Here is a 20791-nt window from a genome sequence, read left to right on the forward strand (position 1 = left end):
TAAAATATAAAATATAAATTATATATAAAATTATATGAAAATTGTAAAAATTTTCATATAAATGTAAAATCTTGTTTACTTAGTTCTTGTTCAATGTAAAACTTCTTTTTTATTCTGTTCTATGTAAACCGCTATTTGTAGCGATAGTTACTGTTCTTTGTGAACCGGGGTGATATGTATATTATACAGGAACCTCCGGTATATAAATTATTTAAATAAATAAATAAATAAATAAATAATTGTGTAGCACGTGCCATGTAGCTCTAATACAGGGGTCGGGAACCTTTTTGGCTGAGAGCCATGAACGCCACATATTTTAAAATATAATTCCGTGAGAGCCATACAAGACCTACCAAATTAATTTACTACAACCCCCTACTCTCCTGACGCCACCCCCCCCCCCCCCCCCCCCCCCAAGACCTGCCAAAAGTCCCTGGTGGTCCAGCAGGGGCCCAGGGCTCGCAGAAAAATCTTTAATAAAAAAGTAAAAATCTAACAAAAACCTCCCACCCTCCTGACATCCCTCAAGACCTCCAAGATTAATTTACTACAACCCCCCCAAGACCTGCCAAAAGTCCCTGGTGGTCCAGCTGGGGTCCAGGAGCGGTCCGGGAGCGATCTCCTGGACATGGGCTGTCGGCTGCCAGTTGTCAAAATGGCGCCGACGGCCCTTTGCCCTCACTATGTCACTGGGGTCGACCAATGGTGGCGGCAGCCCCTGTGACATAGTAAGGGCGAAGGGCCGTCGACGCCATTTTGACTACTGGCAGCCGACAGCCCAAGTCCAGGAGATCGCTCCCGGACTGCTCCTGGACCCCCGCTGGACCACCAGGGACCTTTGGGGGGCGGGGGTTGTAGTAAATTAATTTTGGCAGTCTTGGGGGGCGTCAGGAGGGTGGGAGGTTTTTGTTAGATTTTTACTTTTTTATTAAAGATTTGCCTGCGAGCCAGATGCAGCCATCAAAAGAGCCACATATGGCTCGCGAGCCATAGGTTCCCGACCCCTGCTCTAATACTTGAGAGCCAAGCATTGGTCCAGTTTATATTTATTTAGATTTCGCACATGCCTTTTCATTGGTAGCTCACAGCAGATGACATGTAGGCACTGTAGATATTTTCCGTCTCTGGAGTATTAGTAGCTGAGGCAATGGAGGGCAAAGGACTGTCAGTGGGATTTGAACCCTGGCTTCCCTGCTGCTCTAACCACTCCACTCTAGAATAACCGTGATAACGTAAATCAACAGTTTCTAGCTCCAAATACATGTAAATCTGCTTGATAAATATTCATTGTGACTGTCCAGAAAATCAGACCCCTTTGGGCTGTTGAAGACTGGGGTTTGATACTTCCCTGTTTTAACAAATGAAACTCTGTAGTAGGGATTTTGCAAACAGTTGACTCACACATGCTCAGGGATTCATTTATGGTTGGTTAGTGTGTCATTGAAAAATCTATGGGGAGACAGTTTTTAACAAAGAACAGTAATGTATATTCCCATATTTATCTAAGTTTTCTAGTCAGATATTTCAAAATTTATCTGACAATATAGATTTATTTTTCCCAAGAATGACAGAGCAGGTTTGATGTTTATTTCCATTAGAAAAAAAAGCATTTGGGCTATTTAAATTGTTTTCTTTGTATATTGTTTGAAAATCCCTATGGCCTTCAGACTGAGAGCGTGGGAGACGGCAGTTGTGTTTCTTGCTAATTTAGGTTCCATGATACAGATTTCTGCATCACACTGGTGAGACATGATGAAATATTTAGAGGAGAGAAGGAGTTACAAGCCTAAAACTGATAGTGAACTCCTCCTCCCAATTCAGTTTAGGAAATGTTTTCCTTAACTCAGTGGTAGGTATCTTGTTCTGAGGCCAGAAGTTTGCAAGGTCCCCAGTTAGAAACTCCTTTTTATGTATTTTTAAATATTGTATTTGCTTCTTTTAGCTGACAGTCATTCTCTGTGCTTTTATGTGCCGTGCTGTTTATTAAAAGCTAGAGCTGAAAAGGAATCCCAGGATGTGAATGTTTTGCTTCTTTGCCTCTCGTGTGTTATGTGCTGTTTCAAAAGTACACATAACAAGCAGTAATGTTCAGTATTTGTTTGGCGTTCACCAGGATTCTTTCCTGTTAGAAAGACCTGTAACTTACCTTGCTGCCACTGAATCTGCTTAGTCCACATTGGCAATGACTAGGGTAAGCAACTTGGGCCTGGAGTGCCACAAACGGGTCTGGTTTTCAGGATATCCACAAGGAATATGCATAAAAGAGAGATGGTGCATGCAAATATACCTCATGCATATTCCTTGTGGATATCCTGAAAACCAGACCCGTTTGTGGCCCTCCAGGACCTGCGTTGCCTACCGCTGGGCTATGATGCAACAGATAGCACCACACTCACTAGCTGAATGAATCGTGCCTTTATTCCTTGTGAGGTCATTTGTGACATCATTCCAAACACGACGGCCCCCAAAGATTCATGGGAGAATAATGTAAAGAATGAAAAACAAGGACGGCTACAATGAAATTGGCTGCAGGACTGCAAACTCATTTTCTTAGCACAATAGAGAAAGTATGCAAGGTAATTTGAAAATTCAATTGCCATGCGTACTTTTCATCCCTAACCTGACCTCGTCCACTTTTTTTCCTCACGGGTAAAAGTACATGCACTGTTTTACCCTCATGGGGGGTGCAATGGTCAAACTATGTTTTTACTTGAGTGAACATGCATTTAGCTGCATAAAAACTTTTGACTGTTGTTCCCATAATGACCAAGATGTAAACGTTTTAATTTGATCAAGAGTGAGTATTTCTACTAAAATACTGAGTAGTGTGCAAAAGGAACAGCTTTCTTTTAAATATAGACTACCGTAGTTCTTCCTGCTTTAGATGTCTGTCATTTTCTCCAAGAAAACCCAAAGATATTTTTAAGGTACCACCAATTTTCAACTGCCGTGAGACAGAGTGGAAGCAGGTTTAGGTACCTAAAAACATTAGCCACATTTTTTTCAGAGTATGCATAAGGGACACACACTTGGGTGCTGCAGGGGGTCTGTTTGTTCTTTACCATACCATTTAAAAAAAAAAAAATTCACTTTCCACACTGTGCTGCATTCAAGAAAATAAAACAAATTTACTGATGTACAAAATGTAGATGAGAAACTTGGCAGATGGTACAGTTGAGTCTGTTGTTATCCTTGCAAAAATCAAAAAATTCAAACGGCAGAGTCGATAGTGAATCACAGAAGTTCTTTGCGCTAGGGAATCCTTGCCCTCCGAAATCTCCAAACCACTACCCCCTACTGTCTAACCTTCTCACTCCAGTGTCTGGAGGCACTGGTGGGACCAGTAAGGCACACCCTTACATTTACTTAATTTTCCCTTGTTATTTTCTAGTTGTGAAGCTGTATTTTTTTCTTGAGAGTACTCTAACCTGTTTAGCATCAAACCTCCAGTCGTGGTTAGAGGAGCAAACTGATGCATAATTACGGACAGAATTTATTTGTAGACTTTTTTTTTTTCACACATTGAAACCAAACTGTATTATCTTCAGTCTCACAACAATGCATTATTTTTGTTTCTGAATAAAGTTTGGCTTTCGCTTTGCGGCTTGCATGTTAAAACCTGTATTCCAAAAATTGCACTTTAGGATAACGCCATGCCAGATGGAAGCGCTCTTGTGATTCAGGAACGGCGACTCCATGTGGGGGTGCATAACGGATGGTGCTTTGTTCGAAAGCCACAAGTTGTCGGGGTTGTGCCAGAAAGTGAGGTGATTCGAGGGCGATCTACCACTTTAAACAAGAAACGGGAGGCTAGCTTCAAATCGAGGTATTTTTGCTGGAATAAAACTTTACATATTGATGAAAAGAATTTTGTTCACGGGTAAAAATGAATATAAAGAAAAGCTGGGCTCAGTGCCATGAATGAACCTTGGTGTGCTTTACCACGTTGGCCCCAATGTGTGTCCATGCAATTAAAAAAAAAAATATATATATATATATTGTACATGAAAAAGAGGTTTGAATATAGCTAAAACTAATATTTTCTAGGTATTCAAGCGCAGTTCTTATGGGGCTGTATTTTTCACTTTCATTTTGGCTAATACTTGTTCTGCTGTGTGTTAGTGCCCGGGAGCCTAGCCACAGTACACAATGTGCATGTGTGGAGATTAATGCTAGTGTTTTATAGACTGTGCAGCAGAAATTATATAGCTTATAGAATACTGTGTATTTCAGTATGTGCTAATATTTCCAATACAAAAAAAAACCCTTCTAATTATCTGGCTCAAGGGATATTAAATGTGGTTATTGTGTACTGTTGACTGGGTGCGGAGTCTGGGTGAGCTTGGGGGAGTTCAGGCTGAAGGGGCCAGGAGGGTCTCGATGACCTGGAGAAGGACTGGGTGAACTGCTGGACTAATTGGTAAAACTGGTAGTGTCTTTGCGTGCATAATTTAAAATTGGTCGACTCATGCATGTAAATCCCAATATATGCAAGTAATTTCTACTTTACTTTTGATGTAAATATACACACACGTTTTAAATATAGGGAGGGAAAGTATGCATGTCCAATGCAGTGCTGGACATTGAATTATTGCATGCATTCACGCTTAAGACCATATCTGCGCGTACTTTGAGGGGTAAAGATCCCCATGTTTTATAAAACGCTGCGTATATCATGGCCATATGCATGGCTATGCGCTGCCTAACACATCTTGAGCACACAGGGCATCCAGCCAATCCAGCTTTGTGTTCAAGATAGGCGATGGCATGCTGAACTTTTAAGCAGTTTATACAATCTGCTGGTACTTTCTTATTTTGAAAACTAGATTGACAGTTTACAAGAACTATAGAAGAACACAAACGCATCTCCAACTCTTTTTAACTGATGTGTTTCTTGCCTTAATCCAATTTGCTAACAAGCAGAAGACAGAGAGAGTGTGTTCATATATCACGAAATGTAGTTGACACAGGATAAATGGATGTTTCCCACATAGATGCAAGCTCTGTAAAAGTTTAATGGTATTTGAACATTTTTTTTTTTTGTATTTTCAATTACAGTTCTTCAGTGCCAGTGCTAGTGTTAAGGAGTCGCATCCGTCTGACCGAGATGGTGAATCATCCACGGTTTGCAATCGTCTTTCAGCTTGAATATGTCTTGTCAGGTGTTGGTGGAATGCATGGAAAGGTAGGAATTCCGGGATTGTAACTTTGGTGCAGAATAGATTTCTAAGACCATACACGCAGGAGAAATATTGGAAGCATTCTTCTATGAACAAAGCAAACAATCTGTTGATTGAATCTTGCAGAAATGTTGATTTATGCAGGCCCAGCATAACTATCAGATTGGGTGAAATGTGTGCCATTTCATAGGATACGTTGTTGACGTGAGCATACTGCCAGGTGAAACATGTAGGAGCTCATGGTATAAAATAACTGTTTTGTAAAATGGATATTTTTATACTAGTACAATTTGGTCTTTTAGCCTGCCTTTCTGAATATAGCTCAAGGTGGCTTATAGCATTGTTAGTAACTTAGGGAAGGGACTTATTGTACCTTAAGCACTAACAATTAGAGGTGCGACGTGGGGAGGTGAGAGAGGGATGCTATCTCCTGGCCCTATACTGATATGTCCACTGCGCAGGCCACTGCTGCTCTTGACCCGCTGCTGTTCCTGGCCTGTTGTACCTACTCCCCAGTAGTGTTTGATGTGGTGTGTGGGGCTTAGAACCATCACTCCAATTCCCCCCTCACTCACACCCCTCTAAAAGGACCGCAGGCAATAAAATCTGAGATTTTTCACACTCAGCATTTTAGGCCCCCATTGTAGGTAAGAGAAAAGGTTGAAAATAAGAGTGTGAAGATCCTTAGAAAGAAACAAGACAGGGCCTTAGAAAGTACTTGAACTGTATTTAGATTAACTGGAAGGAAACATAAAAAGCGTGAGAGAGAACTACAACCAACATCATTTTAAGAAACACATTTTCTCCCTTTGTCCTAAAATAACCCGATTCGTGATGTGTTGACACAAATGTACAGACAAAGCTATCCGATGAAATAACTGTCAGCCCTGTGAGCGAGCTGCCTTTGTGACAATCACCACAGGCAGCGTTTCTTTAAACCGACTTAATAAGGCAGTTCTGGTATCGCTCGAGATCACAGTACAATGCCATCCGGGAAATGTGCTTGCTGCCGAAGGGAAAATACCCGACCACATGAAATTACCCTGTTCAGCACAGTGTATTAAAAAAAAAAAAAGTTCAGAACTTTTCCAACCAGACCAAAATCAACATGCCTTTTGTGTTTCTCAAAAGACACACGAAAAAGGCAATTTGCAGACTGGCTTGCTGCTCCAAGACCGCAGCCTCCGTCACTTTTTCTCTCTCTTTCTTCTCAGTTTCCCTCTTTTCATGCTGTGTAACAAAAAGCGCCTGATATGGCAGCATTCCCTGATGACCAGGGAGAAAAATTCCCCAACACCAACCCTTTTCTGTTATCCAATGCAAATTACAAACTGCTTGCAGTATAAAAATTGTGAAAAAAAAAAAAGGGATGCATTTAGCAGGTTTAATATTTCATGAAGTTACACCGTGACAACACAATCCACCATTAATGGGCTGATGTGATTTATAGAATCTCTCCCATTTCCCTAGCATTGTTCAGTGCATCCTTCATTAGTTAAGATAAAAAGAAGTTCTGTTTACTCGTCCTGTTTGTAATTTTTCCCAAGAAGCAAAATCGATTTTATAAAGAGGTTACTAGGTTTAAGCATATTGGCTTTTTGGTCTTGGCTTTCTGTTTTTATTAACCTGCTTGCCGAAGGGAAACTGAGCTTTTGAGATTGCTGTAGGTCATCTTACGTTTTGTGTCTTATCCACATCAAATTGGCAGCACATGTCAGGGGGAACATAAGGACTCTGACAAGTGTGTGTGGAGGGGGGGGGGGTGGGGTTGTTTTTTTTTTTTTGTTTTTTTTTTATATAAAACCTGTAAAAGTGTTCATGCTAATTACATTAACATCCTTCTTCCAGCGGGTCACTGTTTGCAAACTGAGAAATCTTGATTAAACGTGCATTTGTTTCATGACCCATTGATTTTCCATGTGCTAGCTTTTCAGTTTTGATTTTAAAACCAGTTTCAAATTTCTTACCATGAAACTTTTTTAAAAAATATCTTTAATTAATGGAACTTTGATCTGTATGTACATCCGTTCATAATTCTCCTCTGTCCCTGCTGCTGCTTATTTTATGACTTGTTTTCACTGAGAAAATAGGGTCTTCTTTCAAGCCACCAGTTTGTGTACTACTCTGTCTTATCTTGATAAGTTTGTCAAATGCAGAGGCAACTTTCTATTCTAGTGTGAGTAACCTGAAGAGATGAGTGCCTTAGAAGAGTCAGATTACCTTTGTGAACTGGTTGCTCATGAGGAGAAGTGCATGTTGCTGGATATTGTAATGTCCATCGATATTTCTGTTCCCTGCCTAAAATATCTTTGGGATGAGGTCACTTCTTTCTCCTTATCCCCCCCACAAAAAAAAAACCAAAAAATCCACCCTTGGTAAGAATCTGGCTCCCATAATCCCTGTATTTAGTGTTAATTTGTTTATGCCTATGGTAATGTTTTTGTACATTTTTATGTAGTGCCATCAGGGTACACTGTGCTGTACAGAATAATTTACGTGGTTACAATGTTCTTGCTTTGTGAAACTTGCAATCAAGTAATAAAGCATAATCAGATGGATGAATGCCAGAGGATAATTGCATGTTTAGATGTGTTTTGTACAAGGCGATGGCTAAAGCCAGAAGAAAAAGGAGGTGATACTGCCCTTGTACAGGTCCTTGGTGAGGCCTCACCTGGAGTACTGTATTCAGTTTTAGAGCTCGTACCTCAAAAAGGATAGAGAGGATGGAGGCGCTCCAGAGATAGGCGACCAAAATGGTGAGGAGTCTTGTGTCGGAAGACCTTGAGGAGAGACTGAAGAATCTGAATATGTGCACCCTGAAAGAAAGGAGGTGTAGGGGAGATATGATACAGACCTTCACATAGCTAAAAGGTCTTAATGATGCAGGAACTTAAAATCTTTTCTGTTTCCTAGCATGTAGCCAGATGGACTCAGGACCAATGGGTCATGCTCCCCTGCCAGCAGATACAGACTGAGTCAGATTTCAAATCTGACATCACCCTAGATACACCTCTGCAGTGATCTCAGCCACTGTGGACATACTATTGAAAAAACTTGATTTAAAAACAGATAACCGCAACTGTACTCAAACATAAGCACTGAATCCCAGTAAGATTATAGATGCTCTGATCTAGAGACTGGATGACTGCTTACCCATAATCTCCTGGGTGAATCCTTGGACCCATTTTTGGGCAGCCGTGGGCAGGATGCTGAGTCCATCTGTCTACACTAAGGAAAACGAAATTATCAGGTAAGTAATTTCTCCATTGGAAAGAAAAAAAATAGAACTAGGGGTCACGATTTGAAACTCCAGGGGGGGTTGACTCAAAACCAAAGTCAGGAAATCTTTCTTCATGGAGAGGGTGGTGGATGCCTGGAATGCCCTTCTGGAGGAGGTGATGAATATAAAAACAGTCAAAGAACTCAAAGGGGCATGGGATAAACACTGTAGATCCCTAAAGGCCTAGAGGATGATAATGAGGAAAGCATGCAGGGGGTTTCCTACTCTTAGCAGAAGGCGTGGAGATTACTAACTTTAACCAATAAGTCTTGATGCAACATTGCTCCCCGCTTAGATGGCTAGAAGACAGAAATTAAGAAAAGCTTTCATGGGGTGGTAGATGCCTGGAATGCCCTTCCAGAAGAAGGGTGAAGATGAAAAAGGCATGGGACAAACACTGTGGATCCCTAAACGCTAGAGATTGTAAATGAAGAAAAAGGGTGCATGGGGGTAACCTGCATGGAGCGGCAGTTAATATCCTTAATAGAAACATGAGGGTGACCTGTACGGAGCAGCGGCTGCTACCATGGGAAGCTTGTTGGGCAGATTGGATGGACCATTTGGTCTTTTTCTGCCATAATTACTGTGTTTTTAAGCTTTAACCATCTAAGTAGTGCTGATGCACCTGTAATTATAATTATACATTGCTTATATCTGCTGTTGTCAGATATACCGTAAGCACCCTGTAGTGTAGGCATCGCTGCATCAAAGCTCTCGGCCATAAGCTCTGCACTCCAACCAAAACAACTGATCAGCTTCAAAAAAGCTCTTCCGCCTGAAGCCTCTGAATGCCTGCAGTGGGCTTTGGCCATGGTAGTGATGTCTTCGGCTAAGCTATTGCTTGGAAATACATTTGCCTTGTGTAACAAAAGATGGATTTATTTTTCAAGTGCTCAAGTGTGTGTTTCCTCTGTTGGCTTTGTTTCCTTCAGTCTAGTCCTCCCCATGTTCCCCCTGACATGCAGGTGCTCTATGAAAACTTTCTTTTCACGTTGGGGAGTGCCCACTGGCTAGTCACTTGCTGCTGGGGGACTCTGCTTTTCTGATCCCAGTCCCCTCTCCAAACATTGGTTTTCAGGGTGAATTCTCTGAATACCGTCAGTACTCAAAGGCCAGACTAACCATAGCAATGAGCTCTTAAGAGCTCAGTCAGTAGCATATTCACATTACTAAATGCCATAAGGTCCAGTTAGTAAGTGCTGGAAAATAACATGGGAGGTGAGCATACCACTCATTTTTGCGTGTTCATCTAACATCTTTTTGGACCCTTTTAATATGCATGGTTATGCCTTCCGGCATGACTTTTTTTCTTTTCACATGCATGCTAAAGTTTATTGCATAGGTGCTCTAAATGACTTAGCGTAGCTTATGTACCAAGTGTTGGGTAGGGATCTCAGCCAGACTTCACAGGTCTAGGTTTTCAAGGTTCTTGAATTTTCGGGCAGTTCTGTTTTGTTAATTCTGCAGAGGTCTGCCATTGCCTTCTACAGCTCACAGCTACTAGCCAGGTCTAACCCTGCTTAACGTCTAAGAGAGTCAGGTACTCACAGCAGATATTGATGCGTTTCAAGGTCTAGGCAGAATAAAATGCAGCTCTTCTGAAGGAGTCGGAAAATTGCCATAGGATGAACTACGTTCGCCAATAAAATGCAAATACTGTATTTCAAAGCCAACTGTTTCACAAAGCTGCAGCATCAAGACATCTGCCAAATATCTCTGTCTCCTAAACTTATATTTCAAAGGGAGGATGTAAATGTTTGTTTAAAAATTAATTAGGAGGCAATAATAGAACAGCAGGTTGTGGCAAAAATAATGGTCTCATAATGCAAACTAAATGCCAAGTTTTTATAGATAATAAATATTGAGACACGGCCAAAATGTTTATTTACAGAGTGGGAGACTGTTCTCCTGCACAACCTGGCATTTCATTTGCATTATTTCTGACATAAAAATGACTAGAACATGAAAAACAGAAAAAAATAAATAGCATGAGATCAAGTAGCCATTCCAAAGCCAGGGTACATCCCACTCTTATTTTCTGCTCATGGTGCAGCACAGTCATTTTTAGGTTTTATTTTATTTTGTCCTGGGAATTTAAATGTTAGAGCAAAAAAGAAATCAGCGGGAAAGTGACTTCTACTGCCTTTTCTCCCGTGTGTTACAGCAAAGTCATTTTTTGTTAAAGCATGAACATTCTCAGGCAAAATAAAATAAAAACTGAAAACGAAAGTCCCTAAGCACTTGCAATGGGCGAATGAGGTGCTGGAGGGGACTTTCAGGGAAATTGAGAACATTGTGGCAGATAAGGACTGTAAAGCCCATCTGTTTACCTTCCGTTGTAGTGCAAGACACCCCAGTTGATCTGATTTACTCTCCACCTCTTCGCACCTAGCGATCATCTGATTTCTTGAAAGCTGTTACTGTTTTTTGCCTCTGCCCACGGCCATTGGAAGGAGCGGGCAAGAGGAGTGTGGGATGTTAGCACCCCGTGCCACTGTTGTGAGTACAGCAGCGGAAACGAGCTCCAGTGCCACCGCATCCTTGAAAGACTGGCTGGCCGGGCTGGCAGAGGCCACCCCTCCCAGTGCTGAAGGGGTACCCCCCATTGCCTGCTGAGGGGACCATTTATCCACCACCACTTCCACCGAGAGGTTTCATGCATCCACCACCACTTCAGTGAAGATACATTTTCTGATATTATTACTACGCCTTCCTCCTTGGAGTCTCATATTATGACCTAGCACTTCCTTTCCACTGAAAAATGTTTACTACTTGTGCGTTATTTATACCTTTTGGAAGGTACTTGAATGTCTGTCATATCTCCCTTCTGGCTCTAGGGTGACCGATTTAGGTCATTTTGCTGGGCTTTTGGTGCAGACTCTGCTCTCTTATGAGTGGAGCAGAGCTGGTGGGAGCCTCTTGCTAAGACAATCAGTAGCACATCAGTGTACCAGGCAGCCGGCTGAGACCATAGGTGGGAACCATTAATACTTCGATTATTTTCCCCTTTTGTTTGAATGTGCCCCTGACTAAAAGCAAATCTCTGCGGAAAGCTCATCTACTACACTCTCTTGCTAGAGCTAAGGAAGAATACATCTCAGTGGGTCAGATCTTGCATCAGGTTGCTGCACTCTGCTGGTCTCATTGCAAGTCTGTTTCAAGATCATAAAGAACCTCTTTTTTCAATACTTTTAGCCATCAGCCTCTTACTAACATGGGGAAAATGCAAATATCCCCTTTCAGGGCCTTGACGTGCCTTTCAATGGCACAGCATAGAGTCTGCTGTCAGTGAGTTTATTAAATCATTTTAATTGTATGTTGTTGGAAATTACCTTTATGTATGTACATGAAGAAATGCGGCCTCAAGCTGTTCTGAAGTGCTGTGCCAAACGCTTTGAAAAACACCATCCTTTTTGAAGGGATTATTCAGATTTTGGCATAAAATTTGATCTGTCCTTGAAAAAAATTAACCTCTTAAGATCCCTTGAATTATTGCACAGTATGTAAACTGCAGGCTTAAATGAAATTAAGGCGTTTTCTGATTTTCAATAGGAATCACAAAACAAGTTGTGTATGCTCATCTGTGAGCTAAGATATTGTTATTTGAATATAAGCCAGTTCTTAAATAGTAGCCATGACATCTGTCTGAAATTGGAAGGAGAGAGAAGTAAGCAGGGCGAAGATATGTAGAGAAGATCGGCAAAACAAGAACCCCTATATTAGGCGTCATAGTATTTATAGTATACTTATTAGATCACTACTTCTAATAAGACATTTTAGAGACTGCATCACTAAATATATAGGCCGGGCCGCACAATGGCTGAATATGGGCCTCTTAGATTTTTTCATTTCTTTGGCAAAGAATCGGGACTGGGTATATTTGCACAGCTATTGCTTTGCGAACCAATCATTTTCTAGCGGATATTCAGAAAGGACAGAGCTAATGGAAGAAGAGGCAGTAACAGTTGGAGAACGAGTCAGGTTTGCGGGTTAGCATGTTGTGCGTTTTTCTGAAAGGAAGTAAGACAGTTTTATTTCCTTGAGAAGAAAACAAGACCTGCTTTGTAGTCTGAGACAAATTACTGTTTCTTTCTGAGCAAAGCTGATAAGGAGATGGATGGAACCTCAGGAATAATTAAACAAAATAAGTGTTAACCTGAAGAGAAAAATGGGCACAGTTAATCAATTGGCCACAGAAGTCCTGGAATTGTGATTTATGAGGTTGGATTATACATTTTAAGAAAATCAACAGAAATGTTTTATTCAATTGTTTTCCTGTCAGTTGTTCATTAGCACTAATGTATTCAGCTTTGGACGTGTCATTATGATTTTTATAGAAGCTGAATGGGTTCACCACCCCACGCCTACAGACTTTCCAGCAGAGAGAGATTTGGTGACTTGAGTGAATAAGTTATGACCTCTTTTATGTTTCAAAAACACGGCTCAGAGGGCCCATGTATCTTGAGAAAAGGACCCTTCATTCTGCAATTTTAGACCAGCCCCAGTCATTTACAGTATATATGGCCCACATTACACCTTCGCTGACATGCAGAGCTGCTCTCATGACCAAACCAATTGGAGGAAGTTTTCTGAGCACGTTCATACCGTGATGTTATTTAGTGCTAAAAACGCTTAAGCCCCACTTACAGCACCACATCGACATGGTGAAATATACTCAAAGTCAAAGACTGAAATCTTTTCTTTCCCTGTACATACCTGGATCAATCCAGACAGTGGGTTGAGCCTCCTGACCAGCAGATGGAGACAGAGAAAAACTGAAAAGGGTATCCTATAATCAGGATTTTATGGTAATAAAAATAAGTTTATATTTACAAGGAAGTAAACCTGTTATGCTGGCATTAGGGACATATCACAAATATGGCGTTCCAAAAAAAAAAAAAAAATAGTTTCATGCACACTACAAACTTCATCTTGCCCTCCCTTCTTTAACAGCTAAAATGCATATCAACACTACAGATCTAGTTATTCAAAAGAGAGGGGTATTTGGAGAATTTGGAAAGCGATTCCAGCTATCCTTGGGCTCACATCTCATTCAGCAAGTGACTCATGTCATGGAAGAATAGAATCTTCTCTCTATCATGCAAAGCACCGCCATCCAGACTGTTCTAAGGCATAGCAGCAAGGCATGACATCCACTTGAAAAGAATCCACAAATTAAATTAGCTGATTCAAGAGTTCTGACTATAGTAGGGTTGGCCTGAAATTTGAATGTCTGAATTGGTTCCATTTTAATTTTGTAATGCAAAGTTAGATTGCCTTATCAAGATCAATACAACAGAAATACTTGTCGTTTTCTGGGATATTTAATTATAATGAATTATGAAAGTTTTAGCATGACTGTTAAAACCATCATTAGAAGGATAAAATTTATATCTTTTGTCTACTGTGAAGGACTTCTAGGAAAATACAGCCATTTATATCAAATTGTTTTATATTCTGCTTATTATCAAAATCACAGTGCTAAGCAGATTGCAATAAGAAGATCTGCATTAAAATACTCTAACATACAGCTCAAAATATATAATTAAACATGAAATAAAAGCTCAGCTGTGAACACATGCTAAAATACACTTAAACCGGAAAAGCCTCCTGGAACAGATACGTTTTACATTTTTTTTTTCTGAAAAGCTGGTAATCTTGTGTTGTAAATCAAAAGGAAGGCCATCCCACAGAATTGGTCCTAATTTTGAATTGTATGCATGCTATTTTCATACTTTGTATTTCCCCGACTTACTCCAGAAATGTTTTAAGTACATTTGAAATGCTGCTATAAGGACTTAATACTATGAAAAAAAAATAAATCAACACTTGATTATAATTATTCCATCAGTTATTTTGGTTTAGAAAGTAGGCAGCGCTGGGTTTGTGTTGGAATCGTCGGTGAGCTGTTCTGCAGATGATCTCCTAGAAACATCAGTGATGCCTAAACCCATTGCCGTGTATCTGTGTTCTTATTCTTAGACGCCCTCGACAAGCTCTTTATCTAAAGCAACGTACATGCACATGATTCGATGGGCGGTTTGGAAGCCTTCCTTGGAATCGGGCTCTTCCGAAGTGATCTTGCCTCTGCAGGGAGGACCCCAACCTAACCCCAGCAATGATCTTGTATACAAAACGCCGTCAACCAACATGACCTCTCATGAGGTAAACATTTTTAAATTACTGCATTACTGGAGAAGACCATTTACAATGTTTATGAGAAAAGAGGCCTTCTTTATAAAGCAGGTATGTGCACACTAGTGCTGGGCAGTCCACTTCTGATAGATGGGATATAACTAGCAAATTGATGGGGCACAGACAGAAATGTGTCAGATTTCTCATGTAACTTAGTAGATGATGGCATATTGTGATGCGGGCAGAGACTTAGGGCATGCTCAGATCTGCTGGATGGGTTGCACATCAGTTCTAGGCCTGGGGAAATCCTAACCCCGGTAAAGTGCAGACAGGTGGTTAAGGGTGGCCAGAAAAGCCTTAGAACTGCCCTGTCTTACCGGCATCTAGTCTTTGTGGCACAGCTACTTCAGGACCCTCTGTGCTCGCAGCAGAGACTCCTTTTTGACAGTATAAGCACTGCAAAAACGTATCATGGCAGGGAGTGGGATCCCTCACTATTGAGAATTAAAGCACTTGCTTTTTTATTACCGATGCCAAAGCAGACAGTTAAAAGCAGGACTGCCTCCGTCTCAGTACCCAACATGGGTCATGTACAGTTTCAGTTTCTCTAGGGACTAGAGGATGTGTGACTTTTCAAATGAAGCAAATACTCAATTAACACCTTCAGCTCTCCTACAAGGCCACATACAGCCTTTAAGCCATCTACAGCAGTTAAACTCCTAGGAATCAAAACACAGTTCATGTCCAGATAACGAGAGCTTCCGTTTCTTAGGACTTCAACGCCTAACTCACCAATTGATCTATATTTCACCTCTTCTGGAGACAGGAATACAGCTCTTCAACAATCCACATTATAGTTCAGCTCTTTAGAATTTAAGACCACTATTGTCCAGTTCATGGCAGTTTCTGTTCCATAAGCTTCAACTGCATGGCTTTTCAATTAATGTACCACAGTCTTAGTGCATTAACGTTAAAACCACAGCTAAAGGCAGCCCTATCACTTGTCTATATTTCCCATGGCTGGTACCCAACAGAATCACAGCATAGTGCAATCTTCCTTTAAGGAAAATTTTCCCTAAAGCCACTAATCAAATCAGATAAGAGAGAAAAACCCTTTAATAGTTAATAAAAAAAAAAAAAAAAAAAAAGGACTTAGCTCTAATTCTGTGGGTCCATAGACACTGTTTTTTCCTTTTTCATAGGTGGCAGCTTGGTCTCTGCTCTCTCTTTTCCCCTGTTGTCTGCTAGCCTATTGCTATGGTACTATGGACTCCACCCTGACTCTGCTCCTGCCTGTGTAGGTTCCCACAGCCCCTGGTTAGTAGGCACCTGGGAAATGTAGTTCCTGAGGCAGCCATCTTAGCTTTAGCTTCACTTTGAGCGAAACAGCTGCTGCCTTAGGGTTTAAAAGATATAAGGCTTTTACTGATTCATCACACACACACACACAAAGACCAATTGGCCCATCCAATCTCCTCTGGTCTGTACTGCAAGGGATATTTCCTGGCTGCTAGTTGTAGAAGCTTACCTGCTTGTAAGATATTTCTCTTATCCAAGTCACTTTTTGTTGTCCTCTTTTTTTTCCTTTTTTTTTTTTGGTTCTTGTCCTTCTAGAGTAGATGAGGGTACAAGGTCCCATACTTAGGGCCTCATTTATTAAGCATTTTTCCCATAGACACAGAATGGGAGAAAAGCTTTAGTAAATCAGGCCCTTAGTCTAACACCCAACCCCTCCAACTATGTCTTATCACTGAGCTTTGTAATAATTACCCTAAGTACTGGCCAGTGCCAGGAACATGCTGTGGATGAAGGGCATGTCCCAACTTTAACATACAGAATTAAATTTCTCATAACAAATACAGTATCGAGTATTATTTTTCAATGGTTGTAGCAGAACTTTATTTATAGGGTTGTTAAAGAGACCTTTTCCTGTGTCATCAATTCAGCTGTTTATTCGTAGTTTGCATCCATCTGTGTGATACATGCATAGGATACTGGCGATTTGCTGCACAGTGAAACTAATTTACTTAGATTTATAATGGAGGGGATGGGTTTCAAAAACTTTAATATATCTTTAGGAAGTAGATGACAACCAGAATGACAAAATGAAATCTTACTGCTGCTTATTCTCAAATGAGAATTAAGCACTACTGCTTCACTATCTGAAGAAAAAAGATGAGTCATGCAATATTGTCAGCCTGACCATGAATAAACTCAGCAGTGTTTGCTTTTAAAATGTTTGAGTGTTATTAGGTCAAGTGTCTTACATGCAAGTTTATTTGTCAGTGCAGTAACTTCAGTTTTAGAATCAGGGAGTTCAATATTCTTCATTGACAGTAGTGTTGTTTATTTTAGTAGCGTAATCATTTTGGCATTTAGCACTACCATCCCAGCTATGGTTTTCTCTCATTTCACAAAAAATCTTTTTAGAAGAATGTTTTTGTTTTTTTTTAATATGGCATGGCAAATTCATCCTATCCGGGGCTCAGTTCAGTTCTCATTGTCTGCTGTTTACTTATCAAGCAAACTTGTCTCCTGGCTAAGCAGGAAGATGTGGAGAAGGCTGGTGAAGTTGAAGGAGGAAAAAACTGATGTTCTGTCCGGTCTGGAAGTGAGTCGAGACGAGGAGTGTCCAGGATGAAGGATACTGGGCAATTAACTATGAGAAGAGATCGCTTTTAAAAAAACAAAACAAAACATTTTGGCGGGCAAGAATTGTATTTGTAATGCTCCCGAAGAAGCAGAGTCCTTTAAAAAATTGGTGGGAGATACTTCAATTGTGTAAACGCTCCGAAGAAGCAGAAGCGAAACATCGGCCGGGTGTCGAGCCTACTCGTCTTGTCCATTGGGATATTTAAAACAAAATGCCCTAAAAAATGCAAAAATATAAAAATTGAACACAAAATATAAGAACTCAGTGAGAAATATATTCAATGAGAAATGTGATAAACATCAATTTTGACCGTAAATGATGAGAAGTCCGGTCGGCTCCTTTTAAACAATGAAGGGTGTGCGTCGCCAGGCTTGCCGATACGGTCAATTTATTTCAAAAAAATTTGTGTTATTTTGTGGTGGTAGCACATAAAAACTGTTCTTGGTTTTTCCTTTTGTTTGTTTGAGTATATTGAATGGAAAAACAGTAGCTCTTGTTTGAATTCTGTAATATAGCAAGCAATGCCAGGGAGCGAGAGAGAATTAGATCTCACAGATCTTTCAGTGCTTGGTTGATTTTCAACGTGTTTTCCATTTCAGGTGAAACAGGTTGAATGTGGCACTATCCATTTCCATTTCTCTGCCCGGGCAGAGGGACACCTGGGAGCTTCTACAGATTCCCTAGCAGACATCAGTCAGGAGCTACAGCATCCAAAGAAACTTGCTAAGACATCTCAGGGTAAGTGCCTTCCAAACAGCTAAAGTTTCAGGTAGACACCACTTCACCACCAGCCAAACGCCTACAATTGGTAGTCAGCCATTTATGCATCCCCATGCCTTTTTTATTTTTTTTAAACTTACTTTTCACAAAATGAGAGAAATAGAGGTTTCTCCAAGGTGTACAATTGGACACGCGATGTTGACTGTAGAACTTGAGCTATGATAAGGTCTGGAGTGGGAAGGCATGCTCGTTTATTGTAAGCTGCTATGAGCATTGTTCTCTCTGGATTAGAGGGTAAGAAGTATGCTCTGCTCCAAAGTATGTGAAAAATAGACTTTGCCCTAAAAATTCTGGGGAAAAAAAAAGTCTGACTTTTGTTTGGGTAGCCTAGGAATCTGAATCTTAAATCACCAGTGTTCTGTGCCTCACTGAATGGTTCTCCACTTATTGTAGACTTAAGATTCGTGTGTGTATTTTATTTCATCTTTCTTGATTTTGTACTTTTATGTACAAGAAAATTGTGATTGATTTCCAGTGCATGAGTTTTTTGTTTTCATGTAAATTGAAAATAATGATGAAAAAAAAATAAGAATTAGATAAAAGATAATCTATTTCAGGATGACTGTTTCCTGTAGTTTATCTTAGATAAATCATAATTTAGCAGTAGTCGTGTTTAAGGATCGTCAGTCCAATAAGAGTTGTCAATGATACTGGTTTGTTTGTACAATATATATGATGCATTTTTATTGGATAAGTGCTACTTGGGTTATTTATGAGTTTCTTGAAACCAAGTACTAAGCTGCAAGTAGTAATAGGAAATAAGTCAAGTAGGAAAGCAATACTTATTTAGTTACACGATTGCTAGATTCCAGGATGGTGAGTCTTCCTCCTTGAAGAGTCATTGATTTTGGTGGTCATAAAGACTTGCAATCATGGATGCTATAAGCAGCTATCTATATTTCTAATGTATTAATAACCCCTGTGCCCATTTGGAGGATGCCTCAGTTATACCTAGCAGCAGTAGTCTATTCCAGAGTTTCATCACCTGGACTTTCAAATACATTCCCATTGATTTGACTGCTTTTAATCTGAATGTCTTGGTTTTAGCTGTCTTAAATAAACTCACACATACATTTTAGTATTGCTTTCCTAACTGTACACATGTAGTCATATCCACCTGTATCTTTTTGCTGCATTGGGCATTTCATGTCTTTCTACTGAGTTTTTTGGATATTTTTTTTTTTTTTTGGAGGGGGGGGGGGGATGTGTAATTTTGTAACTGCCCACATTGGTATATCTTCCATGGATATCTTTTACCCGCAGACTTTGCACATAATTTCACTTTGAAAGTTACCTAGGAAAACTACCCAAACACACTTACACCTGCTAATACATGAGGGTAGTTTCCCCGAGGGAAAAAAATGCATATTTTAGAAACTTCAGAAGCATGGTGTAAATGCAAACTCCCCCCCCACAAATGCCACTGCTCAAACTTGAGTACCTCATGGCATGAAATGCCTAAGTTGACCCACACATAGGGCAGAGAATCTTCTAACAACCCATTTCCGCAAGAAAAGTATCCCATGCTCGACACCTCTCTGATCCCAAAGTGTGTCCAATGTTCTTCCCAAAGCTTCATACAGCAGCAATATTTTCCTTTCGCATATACCCTGATTGTTTTTTTCAAGCACCCCAGGATCAACAGTGCCTTCCCAGCCACTGCTTGATTCTGTCCTTCTTATTTGAACTCTTCCAGGATGCCTAAGTCTTTTGTTGACTCATACTCCTAAAATTTCCTATGCAAATATTTAAATAAACAAATAGAGAGAGAGCCTACTCATGAAGAGCTTTGAGGCAGGTAGGAAAAATACGACTGGGCTTGGGAGGGCGATATAAAAATAGGGGGACGCCCCTCCCCCAAGTATGTGCAAGTGAAGGCTCATGGTTCAGTAGCCCAAAGGAGGCCAGTTTTGATTGCACTGGAAGCGGAAAGGAGGAGGAGAAGGAATGTGCCAGACCCCCCCCCCCAAAAAAAGCCCATCCTTTTTACCATTTTCATTATGGTTTAGCAAAAATGAGATTGCTAAGATGAGTCTGCTCATTGTATTCTCATCCATAACTGTTCTAGCAACTATGCATATAAACAAGCGCTAAACCATGTATATAAATTATTAAGAGAACGTTTACAAATTATCATGAGGACTGCTCCTTGCCTCCCTCGCATACGCCAATGTATATTATAATCTTTCGTCCCCCTTCTTATTTCCTACTCCAAGTTTACACTTCCTTGTTATAATGTAACTTTATACTCCTTCAAATCGTCTCTACTGTTTGGTTGGTTATAGTTTCTACTTGTTCGATGTAAACCGAGCTGATTTGATTTGTATCAAGAAATTCGGTATATAAAAGCCTTTAATAAATAAATAAATAAATAAATCCAAAGAACAGCTGATTGCATAAAAATTCTAAAGGGTTTTCTTAACTAAGTAGTAGAAATTACCTTAAGAAGTCTCCGATTTCCCGCTTTGCCATTGCTGGGACCATACAGCATAAAATGCTATAAACATATTGGGCAAACTTTTATAAGCAAGAAAGCACCCAAGGGCTTCAGCTCTAATTCTCAAAGCAGACTTGCTTGCGTCAGTCTGCTCTGATAAATGATGGGATACAACCCTGTGTAGCAGAGAGGCACACATTTACGCTTGGGAGGGAGCATGTGTAAAACCATGTTTTACATGCACAGTAACATAGTAATGACCGCAGAAAAAGACCAAATGGTCCATCCAGTCTGCCCAGCACGTTTCTTATTGTAGTAGTAACTGC

General features: G+C 40.3%; 1 protein-coding gene across 3 annotated transcripts in view; it reads left to right on the forward strand.

Moving 5' to 3' along the window:
- The window catches only part of NPHP4 (nephrocystin 4), a 141092-nt gene that overhangs the window by 50881 nt on the left and 69420 nt on the right, over positions 1-20791 (forward strand). For all 3 annotated transcript variants that reach the window (XM_029579000.1, XM_029579002.1, XM_029579001.1), the window contains 4 exons: positions 3645-3826; positions 5059-5185; positions 14443-14625; positions 17848-17986. In XM_029579000.1, the coding sequence (XP_029434860.1) occupies positions 3645-3826; positions 5059-5185; positions 14443-14625; positions 17848-17986 (631 nt within the window). The remainder of the gene's footprint in view (positions 1-3644; positions 3827-5058; positions 5186-14442; positions 14626-17847; positions 17987-20791) is intronic.

Source organism: Rhinatrema bivittatum, chromosome 15 (genome assembly GCF_901001135.1).
Source record: "Rhinatrema bivittatum chromosome 15, aRhiBiv1.1, whole genome shotgun sequence".
NCBI lineage: Eukaryota > Metazoa > Chordata > Amphibia > Gymnophiona > Rhinatrematidae > Rhinatrema > Rhinatrema bivittatum.